The following is a 23,209-nucleotide window of genomic DNA, read 5'->3' as shown; positions in this document are numbered from 1 at the left end:
GTTTGGGGTTTTAGGCTGGGTTTATGTACAGCACTTTGAGATATCAGCTGATGTACGAAGGGCTATATAAATAAATTTGATTTGAAATTTGATTTGAAGGTGGCACGGCGGTCCTTCTTGTGGGCTCTAGAAAGAAATCCCGACTTGGAATTCCGAGTTGGACGACCATTCAAAATTACTTTCTGTATTTTCCCAGTCGGAGCTAGTTTTGTCTGAGTTCCCAGTTGTCTTGAACTCACTGAAGTCTGAGATTTCCCAGTTCCGAGTTTCCAGTTGTTTAAAAAAAGGCAGAAGTGATGCTGGATTGACAGCATGGCGAATGTATTGAAACTTTTCTGATCTATAGCGTTACCCCCTTTTTCGTGACATCCAATTGGTAGTTACGATCTTGTATCATCGCTGCAACTCCCCTACGGACTCGGTGAAGGTCGAGAGCCAAGCCGCACTGCTTTTTGACCCACTGCTTGCTGAACCCGGAAGCCAGCTGCACCGCTGTGTTGGAGGAAACTGCAGTGGGGGCTGCAGTGGTGCCTTAGCACTAATTGTTGAATTTACCATTTCCAACTTGTTGTGTAATGTTTATGACCAATGAGCACCCCGATACGCTTTATATATAATTTCTCTTCATATGGCAAGGATTGAAAACAATTTGCCAGTAGATTGCCGACTTGATGCATGATGATGACTGCTAGCTTCCCAGCTAAGATTTTGAAAGTATGATGTTGACATGATCAGTCCCAATCAAAGCTATGATAGACATAACATGATCTGATGTAATTTTATCTGTGGCTAATGACCTTGAGTCTTCTTGGATGGGCACTTCTAATGTAAGTCTATGGCAGTAACCAAGGGGCTTGCTGTGACGTAGTGTCCCCATGAGTGACAGAACACTGAGCCAATCACGGAGCAACAAGAGAACATTATCAACCCCTACGCAACGTATTTTCCGTTGGCTGCTCCAACACCACAGAAAGCGCTGAGCTAGGCTAAAACACCTGCATTTTGGAGCTGCCTTACTCAGAAAAAAAAATACATTGTTTGTATGCGGCTTTATTAACTCAATGTTTTTTTCGTTTTTTTTACACTGTTTGCAAACTGATATGTGAAATGTATTAATGACACGTTAAAAAAAATATATATATTATAGCTAAACAGGTGTGGCTCTGCCCTGAATGACGGGTTGCCACTGGTCCAATCAATTTAGCTAAATATCATGTGGTAGTCCATGGTACTGATTTATTTCTGTGTGTGTGTAAGTAAAAACACCCTACTTATAAACTAGTTGAACACCAATGCTATCCTCCTCATTCATGTTGGCAAAAAAGATCTATGGCTCTGTCATACAGTACACGTTTCATTTTTGTTGTCATAGGCTACCTAGCCAGAGCAAAAACCAAGCCATGATCGGGGGAAGGGTACCAAAAAACTTCTACAGCATTGAAGGTCCCCAAGAACACAGTGGACTCCATCATACTTAAATGGAAGAAGTTTGGAACCATCAAGACTCTTCCTAGATCTGGCCACCCGGCCAAACTAAGCAATAGTGAGAAAAGGGCCTTGGTCAGGGAGGTGACCAAGAACCCTATGGTCACTGACAGAGCTCTAGGGTTCCTCTGTGGAGATGGGAGAACCTTCTAGAAGGACAACCATTTCTGCAGCACTGCACCAATCAGGCCTTTATGATTGAGTGGCTAGATTGAAGGTACTCCTCAGTAAATGGCACGACAGCCCTCTTGGAGTTAGTCAAAAGGCCCCGAAAGACTCTCAGACCATGAGAAACAAGATTCTCTGGTCTGATGAAACCAAGTTTGAACTCTTTGGCCTGAATGCCAAGCGTCACGTCTGGAGGAAACCTGGCACCATCCCTACGGTGAAGCATGGTGGTGGCAGCATCATGGTGTGGGATGTTGTTCCGCGGCAGGGACTGGGAGACTAGTCAGGATTGAGGCAAAGATGAACGGAGCAAAGTACAGAGAGATCCTTGATTGAAAACCTTCTCCAGAGCGCCCAGGACCTCAAACTGGGGCGAAGGTTCACCTTCCAACAGGACACTGACCCTTAGCCCAAAGCCAAGACAACGCAGGAGTGGCTTCAGGGCAAGTCTCTGAATGTCCTTGAGTGGCCCAGCCAGAGCCCGGACTGTAACCAGAACGAAAATCTCCCCATCCAACCTGACAGAGCTTGAGAGAATCTGCAGAGAAGCATGTAGCGTCATACCCAAGAAGACACTATGCTGTAATCGCTGCCAACGGAGCTTCAACAAAGTACTGAGTAAAGGGTCTGAATACTTATGTAAATGTGATATTTAACTTTTTTATTTTTAATAAATTAGCAAACATTTCTAAAAAATGTTTTTGCTTTGTCATTGTGGGGTATTGTGTAGATTGATGATGGAAAAAACGATTGAATCAATTGTAGAATAAGGATGTAATGTAACCAATTTTGGAAAAAGTCAAGGGGTCTGAATACTTTCCGAAGGAACACATACTGAAACAGAAGGGAGCTGTTTCGCTCGCTTGGATGCTTTCTCTGGTGAGAATCAGACACTTGCCAATTGACGGAAAATTATTAAAAGAAAGCAAGAGACGAAAGGGAATGTTTTTTACATTTGTTTTATTTGTCAAATATTTGGCTAAGTCTGGCTTTCCTTGGCACCCATGAATACACTCTACTGCACCATTAGGTGGTATGTCGAAATACCTTTAAATACATTTTTTCTTGACAGTAGCGGTAGTAGACGCGCTCATCAACGCGCTCATTGGGCGTTCGTTCTCTACACAAAATTTCGTATGGATTCGCTTTGGATTGGTCGACGTGACCTCCTCGCGTCTGATTGAGCGTGCACAATTCGATATTCCCGTAGTTTAAGATTTGCGTAGAGGGTCGTCCCTAGTTACCACAGTCACAAAGTCATAAACCCCGCCCATTTCTAAAATATATTTTCTTAAAATGTTTTTTATCCTTACCGTATACCTAACCATGGCCTGTAATTAAGACCAAAAATGTATGTTTTCTTTTAATGAATCTTTACAATAGGGGCACATTGACTTTGTGGCTGTGCTATCTAGTGGAAATCGTGAAAAGAGATTCACCCACTCAATAGTTTAAGTAATTTGCGTTGTTCTGCTCGTAGTCTGACAAAGAGAAGTAGCAGACAGAGAAAGAAGGAATCAAAGGAGAATTTCAGATTTAGTGGAGCTGTATCATAACTATTTTCAACAAAACATTTGCGATAGTCTTTCACGTCGCCGTCAGCCAGCAAGGACTATCCACAATTGCTTCCGTGTTTATGGGGGCGAAGTTGTCACTGAAACGTCCGTGCGTTTCTTTCGGCCTAAAATCGTGAATTTTGTTCATTTGTGTCCGATTTGAATGTTGGTCGGTCTGAGACTGGGAGCCGCCATGGCTGGTGCTGTCGGATCCTTTAGTCTCCATATAAGAATATGAAGATTTGTTATTGGACCTGATATTGGTTTCTTTGGGGAATCATTCAATGTAAGCAGACTTGACGTTCATGCCACTGTATGTAGCCTATTCCTGTTTACCGTTGTGTTTAAAAAAAAATGTACTGGCAACTTTGAGAGGCCCAATTTATGAGACACCTATCTCAGGACGTTATTTCATAGAATGCCTTTATAACGTTAGCCTAGGTAAGTGAAAAGAACATACAAAATAAAAGGAATGACAGATTCTTGCTGAATGTGGCTGGACGACAGCTCAAGACCTGACACAGCTGACCGGTTCGAAATTAGTTTGCTAGCTAGCTAGCTGGCTGGCTAGTTCGTGCTAGAACGATATAAGAAGAAGCAGACCTCTATCGTGGAATTAGCTACCAATTATCTTTTAAGTCAAAGACTAATAGAACTGGAAAGTCAAAAGACTAATAGTACTGGGAAAAGTACGATTCGACTGAAGACGAAGCGGGGATATCTTGGATTGGAATATGTCGGGTCGGCCCAGAACCACCTCCTTTGCGGAGAGCTGCAAGACAGTGCCGCAGCCCTCAGCATTTGGCAGTATGAAAGTCAGCAGTAAGTATGACCATAGAGTTAAACGCTAGTTTACGACAACAAAAAATCTGAAATGTTCTCTGTGCTTTTTTTTGTCATAATATTCTGCTGCTGCTATTATGAGAAAATGGTAAATTATTGATATATTGAAGTGGACTAAGCCTAGCCTAATTCACATTTAATACTGAAATGCCATATGGGTCCACACATTTTCAGACAGTAACGTTACTCTCCCATTCACTGTCCAAGTCATATGCTTAGTTAACCGTTGTCACCTAGACCCAACCAGTGCACTTAGAGCCACCGTCTGGTATTTTGCATGACGTTATTAGCATTATGTCTGGGATTATTGAGAAACGTGATCATAAAAAATGTAAATGGATGGTAAGATACCATTGGAGCTTTCCAAATGATCACTGATCATATTATTAACGACCATAAAATAGCCTAGATGCAAAAGTATGTTTGCTTGTAGTGCTCAATGTGTAAACTAGTCAAAATGCCTAGTGGCAGGAGGAGTGATCACTGCATTTGAGCCTTACCTCTACTTTAGAGATTTACCCCTTGATTTTTGGGAGTATTGAAACAATGGATTGGTGAAAGAGCTGATAGGGCATGCCTAGGGGAACACTGTCATGTCCAATCCACTCATTCCCCACCCTGCAGCTCTGAGGCAGACACACCATGGGTAGTGTTGATTGAGCTCTCTCGGGTATCGAGCAGGGTTAGGTCAGATGAAGCCCCGGGGCTGCAGAATTAATCCAGACCAGTAGATTGGAGAGCCTACAGTATGTACTGCAGGTCGGTTTTGCTAGACTGTTGGGTCAGGTGTCACCCACAGTATCATTGGTCTTTGCCAAAGGGTTTGTGAAAGTGGGATAAAAACCTAAAACGCCACTTAACTTTTCTGTAGGATTCCATTGTAGCTCCATTTCATTATACTCGCATCTAATGCCAATATAAGATTGCTTGGTTCATCAAAATAATAACTGGCACATAGAAGCATCAGCCTTTCACCAAATTCATTGATCTTCATCTAAATTCTCCATACTGGATGCTTTTGCTGCATAGGTCTACTTCTAGTAAAGCTTCAACATCTGGTAAATGAGGCTAGTTCTGACTACTACTACTTTTGGAGCTTCACACACAGCCAGCCAGGTCACACAGCTCATCAGCACTTTGTTCAGCTCAATAATTGACAAGTTGCTCAGCGCATGGAGAGCTGCTGGCCCCTGCTCTGCCGTGCAGCATCAGCAGACCCCAGAAAATGGGGGCAGCACCGGGACTTTCTGATTGGTCTGCAGAATCGGGTGTCTGCCTGCGTCTCTGAAGGTATCCATGGTTGGTCATATGACTCCAGTCAGTCCTGACCTGCTAGTGCTTTTTAAAATGTCTGTCTACTGAAAAGCCTGGTCAACCCTTGGAGAGCAAATAACTGTCTCGTTTCAACACATCGACTTAATTACTTTATAAATGGGTCAAAACCAAGTTCCCATCTTTGGAGAGTCATCCTGTTTATGTGTGCACATAAGATGACAGTGGGCTATGCTCTTTTCTCTCACATCAGTGTAGACTTACAGGGCTTGACATTAACTTTTTAGTCACTTGTCCTAGGACAGATTTTTTTTTACTTGTCCAAAATATCAAGTCACTTGTCCTCTTTACAAAATACAATACATATTTTTTACCATAGAGAATCAGACAAAAATGTAGGCAACATGCTTTTTAAATTTTTTACGTTTATTATTATTATTATTATTATTATTATTTAGGCTTTTTTAAGGCTCTCCTGGAGGATGGTTGGCCCCCCTTGGTAGCCTATAAAATATTGCAACATTACAATGACAACCAAGTACTTGTGTTTTTATGAAATAATTCCCTCCAGGGCTCGAAATTAAGAGTGTCCCGCCATCCCTGGGACGATAAAAAAACATGCCTACAGTCCAAAACAGACTCTGGGACAGTTATGGGACCACTGCACATATATTTTTTTATAAACAGAAATGAGGCTGATGCAGCAGGTCAGACCGTTTAGCTTAAAATGCTGATAAATATTTATTACTTCATATTATATGCTCAACAATACGCACATGGCTGTAGGCTATGCATGAATGTTCCAAAATGCAATAAGGGGGAAAACACTGTGCGTGCGGTACGCTTTTGAGACAATCTGTTTAATGTGACGGAGATGAAAATATCCTTTAGAAATTAAGAAATAGGGGAGTTTTAAAGATGCGTCAACTAGCATGGGTTACTATTATGACTAGAATTATGCCTTTGGCTGCTGGACAATAAAACAAAGTTGATTTGAAAACCAATGGAACATGAGAAATGCTGGTTTCAATAGCATATTAATCAAGCCTTTAGACATTAATGTTAATTATCCTTCATTATATTTGTCAAACATGACTGGCGTTTAACTTATATTTATTTCATTAAAAGTCTCATTAAAGTTTGCCTACATTTTCTGCCGCCTTCCTCATATCAGCACCGTTTTGGACATTAGACTAGCCAATATGCATATCACCTACATTTTGAAATGTAAACATTTTGAAAATGAAAAATTGATTTGAATATTATTCTGATCGAAGTAATTGTTTGATATTGTAATTTATATATATTTTTTACTAAAATCTATATTTTTACTTGTCCCGGACAAGAGGACAAGCGTTAATGTCGAGCTATGCCTTGGTGTTTGTTTGCTGATGTACAAATTAAAGAACCTGGACAAAGATGTTGGGAAATAGCTCACCATAAGATTACCTTTTTAGCCCTCATTTATATTCGGAGAAGGCTTTGCCCCCTAGTGGTGTATTACATAGTCTATTGTGTACTAGCCAAGAGGAAATGGAAATAGGGATCTGGACAAGAAAGCATCAGATGTAATGTCCAGCTGGGGAGAGGAGGAGAAGGAGGACGTGAAGGCTGAGTATGTGAACATGGACGGATGACTGGGTGATATGCGGGTGGGTGAGGTGGCGGCATTGATCATAATTAGATATGTTCTCCAAGGGAAACGTTCAGTAGGCACCAAACAGTTGAAAACAGAGTAAACCCTAATCTTTGAGCAGGTAGCCTTGCAGTTAAGAACGTTGGGTCAGTATCTGTAAAATCGCTGGTTTGGAATCCCAGAGCCGGCAAGGTGAAAATATCTGCCGCTCTGCTCTTGAGCAAGGCAGTTAACCCCCAACAACAACTGTTACCGGGCGCCAATGACGTGAATGTAGATTCATTTGGATTAAATGCGGAAGACACATTTATGTTGAATGCATTCAGTTGTGCAACTTACTAGGTATGCCCAATTAGAAATACAAATCTTCATTTGTTTGCTATGGTGAGTCCTACTGAACATTAAACATGGTAATGAAGGTCAGTTGACATGCCTTGGGCTGCGTTTACACAGGCAGCACATTTCTGAAGGTCAGCTTTGAAAAAGATCTAATGTGAAAAAACCTGATGTGATTGGTCAAAGGACTAATTTAGGGTTAAAGGTTTTTTAATATGAATTGGACTGCCTGTGTAAACGCAGCCTTGAAGATGCAGTTAAAACAGCTGATAAAGAACCCTAATTGATTTGGGAGTCTACTGAAGGGAAAAGTAAGTTTAAAGTCCTCATCTAATTGGATCATATGAGAAGACCAAAGTCCACCACATTTTCAAAAATAGCCTTTTTATGGTTGGTTCAAGTCATCATATATTATTTACCTCCATATGTTATCATCAAAAGCGCCTAATTTGTCTTATTCTTCCATGTGGCCTTGCGTTATGCTGTAACCTGTGAGATGCTCATAAAGAAGAGAGGTGCCGTTACGTAATTCCATTTCAGCTGCCCTTGATCCACTCTTAGTAACGCTTAGGGGAGAAAATTGGAGCCAGATATGAGACCTCAGCAGATCCTTCAAGACTGTCGCTAGCTGCCTGGCTCGTTGAATTGGCCTTTTTTCCCCCTCGCACCGACTCACTCCCCTCTGAATGAAAAATAGGATTACATTTGCTGTTTATTCTCAGCAGGCTTACTACGACCCGACTGTCACAAACATGCCAAGGGTCTTGTGACCAGTTCAGTGAGTTGTGCGTCTCCTCTGGTGTCCTGTTTCCTTCCTGTTGCTGAGCTACTGCTGCTCCGGCGTCAGGGCTTCTCCCCCTGGCCTTTGGGATTAACTTCGCTGGTAAGGAACCTCAAATAAATCAATGTCCTTATTGGCGGTTGTGCCACCGGCATACATATATTTGACTCGTGCACATGGTAGTCTTGACATCAGCTAATGTAGCCATAAGCAAAGTATAGCTGAATATGCACATTACACATCAATGAAAAGGGTTTGGGATTTTGTTACATCCCCCAGGTGTTAAGCCCTTGGTCTCAGTGTGTGGGTTATGTCTGTGTTTATTTTGCGGGATTGGCCTCACCTACAGGGCAGTATTTTGGGCTGAGTGTGTGTATGTAGCAACAGAGAAGCATCCTCCGCTTACAACACTATACTTAGTGGCACGGGTGCTCTTTCCCTCCCCGTTGTGCTAAACCGCACCTTATCAGAGGGAATCACGTGCTGACTCACCGTGGCAGAGGCACTATGGCAACCTACAAACCAAGCAGCGTTAGGATACGTCCTCACCTGGTTGTGGTTTGTGTTGGAGAAGGAATGCCAATGTGTTAAGACACATTCTCATAAAAAAAGCTGAAATTTATAGAAATGATGAATTTCTGTCAGTTGATAGCTTATGAGTATTGTCCATCAACATTCTGAATGACGGCAAGAAAAGGCTGGTTCCACCCATCTCTCACAGCTAAACTGAAAAAAGTTTAGGGAATTGGATGATAATAGCAATACTTTCTTTAAAAAAAAAAGTAAAGGTGGCTCTGTATGAAAAAGGTTGTTCACAGCCTGTGTGTATCAGAGAGATTTTGCGTGGGTGGGAAATGTGCCTGTGTTGTCACAGGCTCTGCTCTGACTCATCACATAGCAAAGTGCTGAGCCGGTATCGGGCTCCTCGTCACTCTGCTCACTTTGTTCTCCGAGGAACAGCTTTTGATCCAAAGGCCCTAATCAAACATGCTGTAAGGCAATGTTGAATACTCACACACCCACGCCTACAGTAGTATCACTAACTTGTTTCAGTTCTCTTCACACACACACACCAGCTTTTGGCAGCATTGGGCTAAGACACAAAAACACACGCCTTTCCTTTACAGGATTGCTCAAGCAAATCAAACCCTCATTGCATTCATCCCCTCGCCACGTTGAAGTGAGACATTATTCCTAGTGGATAAGCTGTTGTGTGCGATGAGCTTCACTTTCTCCCCAGTGTACTGCCCTGCTACAGTGCGTGCAGAAGGTAGACCCTTGTAATATAACGGCTAACCATATAGTGCTCAGGCCCTGCAGGCCTGCGCTCCAATTGTAATCGCATTTGTCTGTGTGAACGCATTGGTCTCAGTCTGTCTGCTGAACGTGGCGGTTGGGAACATGGCCCCAGATCTGAAGAACTGGTATTAGCAGCATCATGATGCAACTGCAAACCTAGAACAGCTTGTGGCTCGCTCGCTTGCTTAGTTACTCGCTCTGCTTCCTGCCCCCTCTGAGGAGTTTCCAAAGCAGCTGGCCATGAACAAAAAAAGTATTTAGCTGAAATCTATACTGCAGTCAATGACAGTACTCTGTGAATGCAGGGTTGGGTAGGTTACTTTCTAAATGTAATCTGTTAGTTACTAGTTACATGTCCAAAATTGTAATCAGTAATGTAATTTTTGGGATTACCCAAACTCGGTAATGTAATCTGATCACTTTCAGTTACTTTTGGATTACTTTCCATTAGGCATTAGAAGAAGACAAATTATCTATCAAATGTATTTGGCATCATCATAGTGGTCTCTGACTTGGGCCTTGTTTCAACGCTGAATTTAATGTCATTGAGAAAACAAAGGTGCGATAATATATTTTTTCACAAACATACTTTCTGAATGTAATCCAAGAAGTAATCGAGTTTTTCAAGTGTCTGTAATCTAATTACAATATTTTAGCTGGTCATGAAGCTGGTTAGTTGTTTCATAGTCAGATTACATGTAATCATTTACTCCCCAACCCTGTATTTGTGTGAGGAGGACCGTTTTGATTGCGAAGCTTGTTTTCAAGAACTGAGTGACCAAATGGCAGCTGTGTCTCTGAAACCAGATCTCTATCATTTCCAACCTAAGAGCATCATGTGTTGTCTGTGTCCACTTGTTTGCGTTGCCTGCAAGTGAATGGTTCTCAGCTTACATCCCTCCCTGCGTACATTTGATAATGTGCATCTGGGTAGTGTATCGACTCAGTGTTGATAATGGTAGCCAGTGTGATGTTATGATGATAGTGTGAGTCAGTGTACAGAAGGAAATGAAAGGCTTTGATGTAGCTGTTGACGTGGGCCGAGCCTCTGGTCCCTGTGGGGAGGGGAAATGGCTCACCACCAGTCAGGCTTTGGAATGTGCGAGGAAAATGTAGGTATCTGTGCTCAGAACTCGGTCCTACCGGGAACACATTACATGAGTTCTGCAATCCAAGAGGTTTCGCATTACCTTTCCATTACACAACTCTGAGAAATGTCTAATTAAAAGTTGTAAGATGCCTGGCTTTCATGTGTAGCTCATAGCATAATGTTATTCATGCTATGGAAAGTGTATCAGTGACATAACAATTTCAAACATAATATTTTCATAGTATTAACCCCAATGATTTTTATTTTTTATTTTTTATTTCACCTTTATTTAACCAGGTAGGCAAGTTGAGAACAAGTTCTCATTTACAATTGCGACCTGGCCAAGATAAAGCAAAGCAGTTCGACACATACAACGACACAGAGTTACACATGGAGTAAAACAAACATACAGTCAATAATACAGTATAAACAAGTCTATATACGATGTGAGCAAATGAGGTGAGATAAGGGAGGTAAAGGCAAAAAGGCCATGGTGGCAAAGTAAATACAATATAGCAAGTAAAACACTGGAATGGTAGATTTGCAATGGGAGAATGTGCAAAGTAGAAATAAAAATAATGGGGTGCAAAGGAGCAAAATAAATAAATAAAATACAGTAGGGAAAGAGGTAGTTGTTTGGGCTAAATTATAGGTGGGCTTTGTACAGGTGCAGTAATCTGTGACCTGCTCTGACAGTTGGTGCTTAAAGCTTGTGAGGGAGATAAGTGTTTCCAGTTTCAGAGATTTTTGTAGTTCGTTCCAGTCATTGGCAGCAGAGAACTGGAAGGAGAGGCGGCCAAAGAAATAATTGGTTTTGGGGGTGACTAGAGAGATATACCTGCTGGAGCGTGTGCTACAGGTGGGAGATGCAATGGTGACCAGCGAGCTGAGATAGGGGGGACTTTACCTAGCAGGGTCTTGTAGATGACATGGAGCCAGTGGGTTTGTCGACGAGTATGAAGCGAGGGCCAGCCAACGAGAGCGTACAGGTCGCAATGGTGGGTAGTATATGGGGCTTTGGTGACAAAACGGATTGCACTGTGATAGACTGCATCCAATTTGTTGAGTAGGGTATTGGAGGCTATTTTGTAAATGACATCGCCAAAGTCGAGGATTGGTAGGATGGTCAGTTTTACAAGGGTATGTTTGGCAGCATGAGTGAAGGATGCTTTGTTGCGAAATAGGAAGCCAATTCTAGATTTAACTTTGGATTGGAGACGTTTGATATGGGTCTGGAAGGAGAGTTTACAGTCTAACCAGACACCTAAGTATTTGTAGTTGTCCACGTATTCTAAGTCAGAGCCGTCCAGAGTAGTAATGTTGGACAGGCGGGTAGGTACAGGTAGCGATCGGTTGAAGAGCATGCATTTAGTTTTACTTGTATTTAAGAGCAATTGGAGGCCACGGAAGGAGAGTTGTATGGCATTGAAGCTTGCCTGGAGGGTTGTTAACACAGTGTCCAAAGAAGGGACAGAAGTATACAGAATGGTGTCGTCTGCGTAGAGGTGGATCAGAGACTCACCAGCAGCAAGAGCGACCTCATTGATGTATACAGAGAAGAGAGTCGGTCCAAGAATTGAACCCTGTGGCACCCCCATAGAGACTGCCAGAGGTCCGGACAGCAGACCCTCCGATTTGACACACTGAACTCTATCAGAGAAGTAGTTGGTGAACCAGGCGAGGCAATCATTTGAGAAACCAAGGCTGTCGAGTCTGCCGATGAGGATGTGGTGATTGACAGAGTCGAAAGCCTTGGCCAGATCAATGTATACGGCTGCACAGTAATGTTTCTTATCGATGGCGGTTAAGATATCATTTAGGACCTTGAGCGTGGCTGAGGTGCACCCATGACCAGCTCTGAAACCAGATTGCATAGCAGAGAAGGTATGGTGAGATTTGAAATGGTCGGTAATCTGTTTGTTGACTTGGCTTTCGAAGACCTTAGAAAGGCATGGTAGGATAGATATAGGTCTGTAGCAGTTTGGGCAAGAGTGTCACCCCCTTTGAAGAGGGGGATGACCGCAGCTGCTTTCCAATCTTTGGGAATCTCAGACGACACGAAAGAGAGGTTGAACAGGCTAGTAATAGGGGTAGCAACAATTTTGGCAGATAATTTTAGAAAGAAAGAGTCCAGATTGTCTAGCCCGGCTGATTTGTAGGGGTCCAGATTTTGCAGCTCATTCAGAACATCAGCTGAGCAGATTTGGGAGAAGGAGAAATGGGGAAGGCTTGGGCGAGTTGTTGTGGGGGGTGCAGTGCTGTTGACCGGGGTAGGAGTAGCCAGGTGGAAAGCATGGCCAGCCGTAGAAAAATGCTTATTGAAATTCTCAATTATGGTGGATTTATCAGTGGTGACAGTGTTTCCTATCTTCAGTGCAGTGGGCAGCTGGGAGGAGGTGTTCTTATTCTCCATGGACTTTACTGTGTCCCAGAACTTTTTTGAGTTAGTGTTGCAGGAAGCAAATTTCTGCTTGAAAAAGCTAGCCTTGGCTTTTCTAACTGCCTGTGTATAATGGTTTCTAGCTTCCCTGAACAGCTGCATATCACGGGGGCTGTTCGATGCTAATGCAGAACGCAATAGGATGTTTTTGTGTTGGTTAAGGGCAGTCAGGTCTGGGGAGAACCAAGGGCTATATCTGTTCCTGGTTCTAAATTTCTTGAATGGGGCATGTTTATTTAAGATGGTTAGGAAGGCATTTAAAAAAAATATCCAGGCATCCTCTACTGACGGGATGAGATCAATATCCTTCCAGGATACCCCGGCCAGGTCGATTAGAAAGGCCTGCTCGCTGAAGTGTTTCAGGGAGCGTTTTACAGTGATGAGTGGAGGTCGTTTGACCGCTGACCCATTACGGATGCAGGCAATGAGGCAGTGATCGCTGAGATCTTGGTTGAAAACAGCAGAGATGTATTTAGAGGGCAAGTTGGTTAGGATGATATCTATGAGGGTGCCCGTGTTTAAGGCTTTGGGGAGGTACCTGGTAGGTTCATTGATAATTTGTGTGAGGTTGAGGGCATCAAGTTTAGATTGTAGGATGGCTGGGGTGTTAAGCATGTTCCAGTTTAATGATTAATGGGGGATAACATTAATATGAAGGTATCAACATAATATGGCAAAAAAATCCTGTGACACTGAGACAGTCTTGTAACTGTCTGACTGTCAGTCAGGCAGTATCTCTGTCTGTTCAGCAAGAGGTCATTTTTCTCTCTGGACTTAAGGCAGTCTAAACCTTTCCAATCTAAGCCTTAAGGGTGTCCCACAACAAGGGGTGTAAACCTGTTGACAGAGCAATAATACTAAACCCTTTGTTCAGAAATGGTTAGAGCTCTATCTGGTCAATTGTTTCCATGTTTTCTGTGGGGCTGACCCTCCATAACCCACATCCGAGCCCTGATTCAGGAAATGGGAAGCCGCCAGTGTTAGGGGCCAGTCAGTGAGTCCCTTATAGGAATGGAGGGAGGGTTGGGCTGTCAGTAGACCAGGGCTCTCCAACCCTATTCTTGGAGAGCTACCCTCCTGTAGGTTTTCGCTCCAACCCTAATCTAGTGCACCTGATTCTAATAATTAGCTGGTTGATTAACTGCTTCAGGTTAGTTACAACCGGGGTTGGAGAGCGAACCTATAGGAAGGCAGCTCCCCAAGAACAGGGTTGGAGAGCTCTGCAGTAGACCATTGAACTAATGGATCTGGTCATGTGATCAAATCAAATGTTATTAGTCACATGCGCCGAATACAAGTGTAGACTTGACTGTGAAATGGTTACTTACAAGCCCTTAACCAACAGTGCAGTTCAAGAAGAAGAAAATATTTACCAAGTAGACTAAAATAAAAAGTTATAATAAAAGGAACACAGGAATAACAATAACGTGGCTATATACAGGGGGCACCGGCACCAAGTCAGTGTGCAGGGGTACAGGCTAGTTGAGGTAGTCTGTACATGTAGGTGGGGGCGAAGTGACTATGCATAGGTAACAAACAAACACAGCGAGTGTACAAAAGGGATGCGGGGAGGGGTCAATGTAAATTGTCCGGTGGCGATTTTATGAATTGTTCAGCAGTCTCATGGTATGGCTTGTGGGTAGAAGCTGTTGAGGAACCTTTTGGTCCTAGACTTGGCTTGCCGTGCGGTAGCAGAGAAAACAGTCTAACTTGGGTGACTGGAGTCTCTGACAATTTTATGGGCTTTCCTCTGACACCGCCTATTATATAGGTCCTGGATTAGAGGTCAACCGATTAATCGGAATGGCCGATTTAATTAGGGCCAATTTCAAGTTTTCATAACAATCGGAAATCTGTATTTTTTTTTGCCGAAGATTTTGCCGAATTTTTTATTAATTAATTTTTTCACACCTTTTGTCTAGGCAAGTCAGTTAAGAACACGTTCTTATTTTCAATGACTGCCTAGGAACGGTGGGTTAACTGCCTGGTTCAGGGGCAGAACGACAGATTTTTACCTTGTCAGCTCAGGGATTCAATCTTGCAACCTTACGGTTAACTAGTCCAACGCTCTAACCACCTGCCTCTCATTGCACTCCACGAGGAGCCTGCCTGTTACGCGAATGCAGTAGAAGCCAAGATAAGTTGCTAGCTAGCATTAAACTTATCTTATAAAAAACAATCAATCAATCATAATCACTAGTTATAGTAGTTGTACATAGTTGATGATATTACTAGTTTATCTTGCATGTCCTGCGTTGCATATAATCGATGCGGTGCGCATTTGTGAAAAAGGACTGTCGTTGCTCCAACGTGTACCTAACCATAAACACCAATGCCTTTCTTAAAATCAATACACAGAAGTATATATTTTTAAACCTGCATATTTAGCTAAAATAAATCCAGGTTAGCAGGCAATATTAACCATGTGAAATTGTGTCACTTCTCTTGCGTTCATTGCACGCAGAGTCTGGGTATATGCAACAGTTTGGGTCGCCTGGCTCATTGCGAACTAATTTGCCAGAATTTTACGTAATTATGACATAACATTGAAGGTTGTTCAATGTAACAGCAATATTTAGACTTAGGGATGCCATCCGTTAGATAAAATATGGAACGGTTCCATATTTCACTGAAAGAATAAATGTTTTGTTTTCGAAATAATAGTTTCCGGATTCGACCATATTAATGCCCTAAGTCTCGTATTTCTGTGTGTTATGTTATAATTAAGTCTATTATTTGATAGAGCAGTCTGACTGAGCGGTGGTAGGCACCAGCAGGCTCGTAAGCATTCATTCAAACAGCACATTTGTGCGTTTGCCAGCAGCTCTTCGCAATGCTTCGAGCATTGCGCTGTTTATGACTTCAAGCCTATCAACTCCCGAGATTAGGCTGGTGCAATCGATGTGAAATGGCTAGCTAGTTAGCGGGGTGCGCGCTAATAGCGTTTCAAATGTCACTCGCTCTGAGACTTGGAGTAGTTGTTCCCCTTGCTCTGCAAGGGCCGCGGCTTTTGTGGAGTGATGGGTAACGATGCTTCGAGGGTGGCTGTTGTCAATGTGTTCCTGGTTCGAGCCCAGGTAGGGGCGAGGAGAGGGACAGAAGCTATACTGTTACACTGGCAATACTAAAATTCTTATAAGAACATCCAATAGTCAAAGGTATATGAAATACAAATGGTATAGAGGGAAATAGTCCTATAATTGCTGTAATAACCTCAACCTAAAACTTCTTACCTGGGAATATTGAAGAATCATGTTAAAAGGAACCACCAGCTTTCATATGTTCTCATGTTCTGAGCAAGGAACTTACACGTCAGCTTTTTTACATGGTACATATTGCACTTTTACTTTCTTCTTCAACACTTTGTTTTTGCATTATTTAAACTAAATTGAACATGTTTCATTATTTATTTGAGGCTAAATTGATTTGATTCATTGTATTATATTAAGTTAAAATAAAAGTGTTCATTCAGTATTGTTGTAATTGTCATTATTACAAATAAATAAATGTTTAAAAAGTAATCAGCCGATTAATCGGTATCTGCTTTTTTTTTGGTCCTCCAATAATTGGTATCGGCGTTGAAAAATCATAATCGGTCGACCTCTAGTATACATGCAGGGGACACTATGTTTCTGTGCTTTTCGGGACCATAATGCAATTCTTCCATTTTAAGAAAATACCGCAAATAATTAAGAGAGAAGAATAACAAATAATTAAAGTGTTGTTCAGGAGTCAGGGGCAGGTCCACAGAAATATAATTACTCGAAGGGATAAAGACCCATCAGGCCAGTGCAATTTTACTCAATACTCATTGTAGAACAGGACTTAGGAATGTTAGGAATGTCTGTTCTAGTAATTGTATTTCTGTGGTAGACTGGCCAATTGGATTCCTATCAGACCCAATCTCTTCATGCAGTGCTAAACTGAGAGCGAGCAGCCAATGGATAGACGCTCCAGTGTGTGACTAGAGGATTATTGCACAGCTGCCCAAAGCATGATGCAGTGGTCAGGGTAGGGATTTTCATTAAGGGCCTTTTGCTCTAATGTGCTTTGCTCTGTCTCTCCTTTCAGACCCAGAGATGAGTACGGGGGGTGTTGTTAGAGGATTTACCACAGGAAGAGGTGTTGAGGCCTACACCCTGGTGTCGGGTTTCTCTTTTGACATTTCGAGGATAAACAATAGTCACTGACTGTAGACACTGTCAAACACATTAGAATAATGAACAGTCTCGTCAAATCTGTAATCTCTGATTGTCAGTCTTTAACTTCAGTGATCACCATTATAATCAACATTGTCCTCATTACAATTCCATCCCCTGCAGTAGTAACATGGTGTCAGGCTTCCGGTTGGGTGCTTGTTTTCTGTGCGTGTGTGTTCAGAGGAGGAGGAGATGCCTAATTTGGCAGTACTCTCTGCTCTGTCCCTCCCTTCCCCGTCAGGCTTTGGCAGCTCTGACAATTTGCTCCACTTTCCTGCTACTCAGCACAGAAAGGGAGGAAGTGCGTGACCTGGAGTGGTCTGACCCGCGAGACCAAATTCCCATCTATTCTACCGCATTACGAGCTCAGTGGCTTCCTACATAGAGATGCAGCGTGTTCAGACAGGATTGGCACATTGATAATGTGTATTTAACATTTTGTTAAAACTCTAGTATTTCCTCTATCCCTTGACTTCTGACCCAGACGGTAGCAACGCTGTACAGAGTTCAGTGCTGGATCCCCCGATGTAGCTGTTGTGAAATTCTGCTGCTGCAATGTCTCTTCCCTCGTCAAGCCTCTGCTGTAGCCAAGGCAGTAATATCAGAGGTCAGTGTTAGAGGGGCATAAGGGCACTCTCTGTGTGTGTGCACACAGAGATATGTAAGTTCTGGTTGTAAAACAGATTGCAAGGTGCTAAGAGGTCAGTGCTACACCAACACTCCTACATGGTATAATCACTAATATATAGGCCTAGAGCTAAATCTTCAAAGTATGGAGTGGCCATTTTAAAGCGTCTGGAAAAAATAATCCCCCTGTATTTAACAAACCATCAAGCCCACTCTACGTTCCTTGCAAGATCTGAGATGCTAAATTATCTCTAGTAAATTGGTGAGAGTGGCTGCCAGGCCAAGGTCATGTTCATTAGGACTCGCAACTGGAATGCTTTAAAACATTTAGCCAAGGAAAGCAATTAGGCTTTTTTTACTTATTGAACATGTCCAGGTAGTTTCTCCTTGTTCCAGAGTGTTTTCTAATTATTCCGTTTTGGTGTCTAATGGATAACCAGGACTAATATTTTCCAAGCAAGTCATGTATTTTACTTCCCCGCGTGTCTTCCTTGCAAACAGTGGTGTAGAAAGGCTCAATGGTAATAATGGCTCTTCTCCATTTCTCATGTTGCTAATTCCTATGCAGGGGGACTCTGTCAAGTCACTCATGGACAGAGGTCCAGCTGTTCTTGTGAGATCTGTTTTTTCAGTCATTATGTTTCAAGACCAAACTCCTTCGGCATATCATTCACTTTATGGAATACTTCACCACAGGTGTCTTTCATGCCAATTGGAATGTGGCATGAATACTGTTGAATATCTACTGCCTGGTATGACAACTGCTCGGCCTCCGACCGCAAGGCACTACAAGAGGGTTGTGCGAACGGCCTTGTACATCAAGCTTTCTTACATCAGGACCTCTATACCAGGCGGTGTCAGAGAAAGGCCCCAAAAATTGTCAGACTCCAGCCACCCTAGTTATAGACTGTTCTCTCTGCTACCGCACTGCAAGCGGTACCAGAGCGCCAGGTCTAAGTCCAAGAGGCTTCTAAACAGCTTCTATCCCCAAGCCATAAGACTCCTGAACATCTAATCAAATGTCTACCCAGACTTTTGCAGTACCCCCTCTTGACAACAGAGAGTAGCAGTGGTGTAATCTATTCATAGTCACTTTAATAAATCTACCTACATGTACATACTACCCCAGCACATTGACTCTGTATCGGTACCCCCCTGTATATAGTCTCACTATAGTTATTTCACTGCTGCTCTTGAATTACTTGTTACTTTTATCTCTTATTCTTATCTGTATTTTTTAAACTGCATTGTTGGTTAGGTGCTCATAATTAAGCATTTCACTATAATACACCTGTTGTATTCGGTGCATGTAACTAATAAGATTTGCTTTGATGGGGCATGCTGGTGGAGTTTGCTAGCAGTTTTAGGCTGTATAATGTCGTTTTGGCTTGTCAATTTCCAGAAACAGCATTGTGGTAGACTTCATCATGATGATGCACTTCTTGGAGCGTTCAACCACATTTTAGTTCGTAGAAGAGTAGTACTTTAGGGATTGACAGGTTCTGGCACTGCTATTTATAAAGCTTTGTCAATCAATCAATCAAATGTATTTATAAAGCCCTTTTTACATCAGACAATGTCACAAAGTGCTGTATAGAAACTCAGCCTAAAACAGCAAACAATGCAGGTGTAGATGCACGGTGGCTAGGAAAAACTCCCCATAAAGGCAGGAACCCAGAAAGAAACCTAGAGAGGAACCAGGCTCTGAGGGGTGGCCAGTCCTCTTCTGGCTGTGCTGGGTTGACATTATAACAGTACATGGCCAAGATGTTCAAATGTTCATAGATGACCAGCAGGCTCTAATAATAATAATTACCACAGTGGTTGTAGAGTGTACAACAGGTCAGGAGTAAATGTCTGTTGGCTTTTCATAGCTGTGCATTCAGAGTTGGAGACAGCAGGTACGGTTGCGAGAGAGTCGAAAACAGCAGGTCCGGGACAAGGTAGCATGTCCGGTGAACAGTTCAGGATTCCATAGCCGCAGACAGAACAGTTTAAACTGGAGCAGCAGCACGACCAGATGGACTGCAGACAGCAAGGAGTCATCAGGCCAGGTAGTCCTGAGGCATTGTCCCAGGGCTCAGGTCCTCTGGTAGGGAGTAGGGAGAGAGAATTAGAGAGAGCATACTTCAATTCACACTGGACAACGGATAAGAAAGGAGAAATACTCCAGACATAAGACTGACCAAAACCCCCCCCGACACAAACTAATGCAGCATAAATACTGGAGGCTGAGACGGGGGGTCGGGGGACACTGTGGTCCTGTTCGACGATACCCCCAGACAGGGTCACCCAGGCAGGATATAACCACACCCACTTTGCCAAAGCACAGCCCCAACACCACTAGAGGGATATTTTCAAACCACCAACGTACTTCCCTGAGACAAGGCTGAGTATAGCCCACGAAGATCTCCCCCACAGCATGAACCCGAGGGGGGCTCCAAACCCGGACAGGAAGATCACGTCAATGACTCAACCCACTCAAGTGACGCACCCTTCCTAGGGACGGGATGGAAGAGCACCAGTAAGCCAGTGACTCAGCCCCCGTAATAGGGTTAGAGGCAGAGAATCCCGGTGGAGAGAAGGGAACCGGCCAGGCAGAGACAGCAAGGGCAGTTCGTTGCTCCAGTGCCTTTCCGTTCCCCTTCACACTCCTCGGCCAGACTACACTCAATCATATGACCCACGGAAGAGATGAGTCTTCAGTAAAGACTTAAAGGTTGAGACTGAGTCTGCATCTCTCACATGGATAGGCAGACCATTCCATAAAAATGGAGCTCTATAGGAGAAGGCCCTGCCTCCTGCTGTTTGCTTAGAAATTCTAGGGACAATGAGGCCTGCGTCTTGTGACCGTAGGTATGTATGGCAGGACCAAATCGGAGAGATGGGTAGTAGGAAACCCATGTAATGCTTTGTAGGTTAGCAGTAAAACCTTGAAATCAGCCCTAGCCTTTACAGGAAGCCAGTGTAGAGAGGCTAGCACTGGAGTAATATGATGGAATTTGGGGGTTTTAGTCAAGATTCTAGCAGCTGTGTTTAGCACTAACGGAAGTTTAGTGCTTTATCCGGGTAGCCAGAAAGTAGAGCATTGCAGTAGTCTAACCTAGAAGTGACAAAAGCATGAATTAACTCTTCTGCATCAGTTTTGGACAGAAAGTTTCAGATTTTTGCAATGTTACGTAGATGGAAAAAAGTTGTCCTTGAAACAGTCTTGATATGTTCGTCAAAAGAGAGATCAGGGTCCAGAGTAACGCCGAGGTCCTTCACAGTTTTATTTGAGATGACTGTACAACCATCAAGATTAATTGTCAGATTCAACAGAAGATATCTATGTTTCTTGGGATCTGAACTAGCATCTCTGTTTTGTCCGAGTTCACAAGTCAAAACATTTGCCGCCATCCACTTCCTTATGTCTGAAACACAGGCTTCCAGGGAGGGCAATTTTGGGGCTTCACCATGTTTCATCGAAATGTACAGCTGTGTATCGTCCACATAGTAGTGAAAGTTAACATTATGTTTCCGAATTACATCACCAAGAGGTAAAATATATATGTGAAAACAATAGTGGTCCGAAAACAGTGCAATCTAGGATTGTTTGGTGCTCTTTGGGTTTGTGTTGAGGTCCACGGCCAGGTGCCAGCCATAACGGTAGGTTAGAAGAGCCCTTGCGATCTGCATACAATGAAGGCTTAGGGCCAAGCGGGGTGGGTAAAGAGTGATTTCGGACCGGCTGTTAGTGTTCGACTTTGCCTGTCAACTCACACCTCCAGTAGACTTTCGTTTTCATGTTGTCAAAAGTTGCGATGGCGATGTGCAGTTGTTGAATTGGAGCTGTTTTGTGGGGAAACATTTGGTGCCTGCAGCGCTGCTTCAAACTAGGAACAGTACTAGGAAAGTGCTTAGCTGTTTGCAGTGCACGCCACCCACACATTATCTTAGACTAAAACTACATCCTCATTTTCACCACAACCTTTACGCCTAAACCTTTTATCCTTCTACTGTACTTTCAGGCTGTCTTCATTACGGTGTCTGCCAGAGCCCGTTAACATGGGTAGCCCTGCTCCTAGGAAATTACTCATAGCAAAAAAAGTGGGTTAGTACAGCTTCCAATTTCTGGCTCACATGCTTCAGTCTGAGTCTACGTCTAGAGATGCAGTGACGAGAGAGGATGAGAAATGTTACAGGAGCTTCTTGGTGTAAAGACTGTGTGGCTGAATGAGTTGTCCTATACTGCATCTCTTGTGTGACATTGCTTTATTCTCTTTCTTTCTCTCAGGAGACAAAGATGGCAGTAAGGTGACCACAGTGGTAGCGACCCCAGGCCAGGGCCCCGACCGGCCGCAGGAGGTCAGCTATACAGACACTAAGGTCATCGGCAACGGCTCGTTCGGCGTGGTCTACCAGGCTAAACTGTGTGACTCCGGGGAGCTAATAGCCATCAAGAAGGTTCTGCAGGACAAGAGGTTCAAGGTGAGTACCATTTCACTGCAGAGGCGAATACATTGGAGAGTATTTGTTGCACCGTGTGTTTTTGAGTAACGACAGTTCTTTGTCTTGAGGCCATTGAGTCGCTGTCAGTATGACGTCACTGAAACATCTCACATTAAATGGGCTCACATTTATACTGTCATTTGACTGAAAATACTAGGTTTGTCAGGTCACTTACCGCTGTGAGACTGCTCTCTCATGGTGATCGTAGCCTGCCGTACCACACTGATAGGCGTTTGGTTAATCATCCTGGCAGTCGGTCTGTGCATGATGCCCTAGTCCCCAGTGATGTCATGTCTTGTGAGAACACGCCCCTTCCTGTTGGAGCTGAAACGGGGCGGAGTCTCGTCCCTCCCTAGTCCATCTTCAGCTCAAGCATTGAGTTGATGATTAGTTCATCTCTTCTTGTCGCACCCGAAAGGAAACTCAACCCATGGATTTCCTTAGACTGACGTAACTGTGCTAATAAACAAGTGCTGCAATGGCTGCACAGTGCCAGTGTTTGAAATAGCTTATAATGTGTCTCTGTGGGTAATTTACTCCCTGTTCAGATATCACTGACATGATTTGACCCCCATTCAATTATGGCTGTCACTGTTTTACAATGATCTATGATAGTTGTAGCTGGCCTAAATTATCCTTGTGTGGGCTTCTAATTTAAGACCCTAACAGGGTGCCAAACTCAGACTAGATATTCTCAGTTTCTTATCTTGAACGTTTCATTAGCTCTGTGATGGACACACATGGTTGTGTTTTAGCTGTTTCCCAAATCTCTCCTCGAGTACCCCTTGCCATTCCACTTGTTTGATCTATTCTAATACTAGCACACCTGATTTAACCAACAAGGTGTTGAACCAGGCCTCGCTCGCTCGCTTCCTCCTCCTCTCTCTCGCTTCCTCCTCCTCCTCTCTCTCGCTTCCTCCTCCTCCTCTCTCTCGCTTCCTCCTCCTCCTCTCTCTCGCTTTCTCCTCCTCCTCTCTCTCGCTTTC

At 43.3% G+C, this 23,209-nt stretch overlaps 1 protein-coding gene across 4 annotated transcripts in view; it reads left to right on the top strand.

The window, feature by feature from the left end:
• Positions 1 to 3,082: 3,082 nt before the first annotated feature.
• Positions 3,083 to 23,209, top strand: part of LOC110495932 (glycogen synthase kinase-3 beta) — a 43,508-nt gene continuing 23,381 nt past the window's right edge. For 2 of the 4 annotated variants that reach the window (XM_021571464.2, XM_021571462.2), the window contains exons 1-2: positions 3,083 to 4,031; positions 22,009 to 22,202. In XM_021571464.2, coding sequence (XP_021427139.2) covers positions 3,944 to 4,031; positions 22,009 to 22,202 — 282 coding nt within the window. In that variant the 5' untranslated portion in view covers positions 3,083 to 3,943. The remainder of the gene's footprint in view (positions 4,032 to 22,008; positions 22,203 to 23,209) is intronic. The other 2 variants (XM_021571465.2, XM_021571463.2) reach the window with 1 other exon arrangement.

Source organism: Oncorhynchus mykiss, chromosome 18, assembly GCF_013265735.2.
Source record: "Oncorhynchus mykiss isolate Arlee chromosome 18, USDA_OmykA_1.1, whole genome shotgun sequence".
Classification (NCBI taxonomy): Eukaryota; Metazoa; Chordata; class Actinopteri; order Salmoniformes; family Salmonidae; genus Oncorhynchus; species Oncorhynchus mykiss.
Note: the sequence above shows the minus strand (reverse complement) of the source record. Positions and strands in the feature narration are given on the sequence as shown.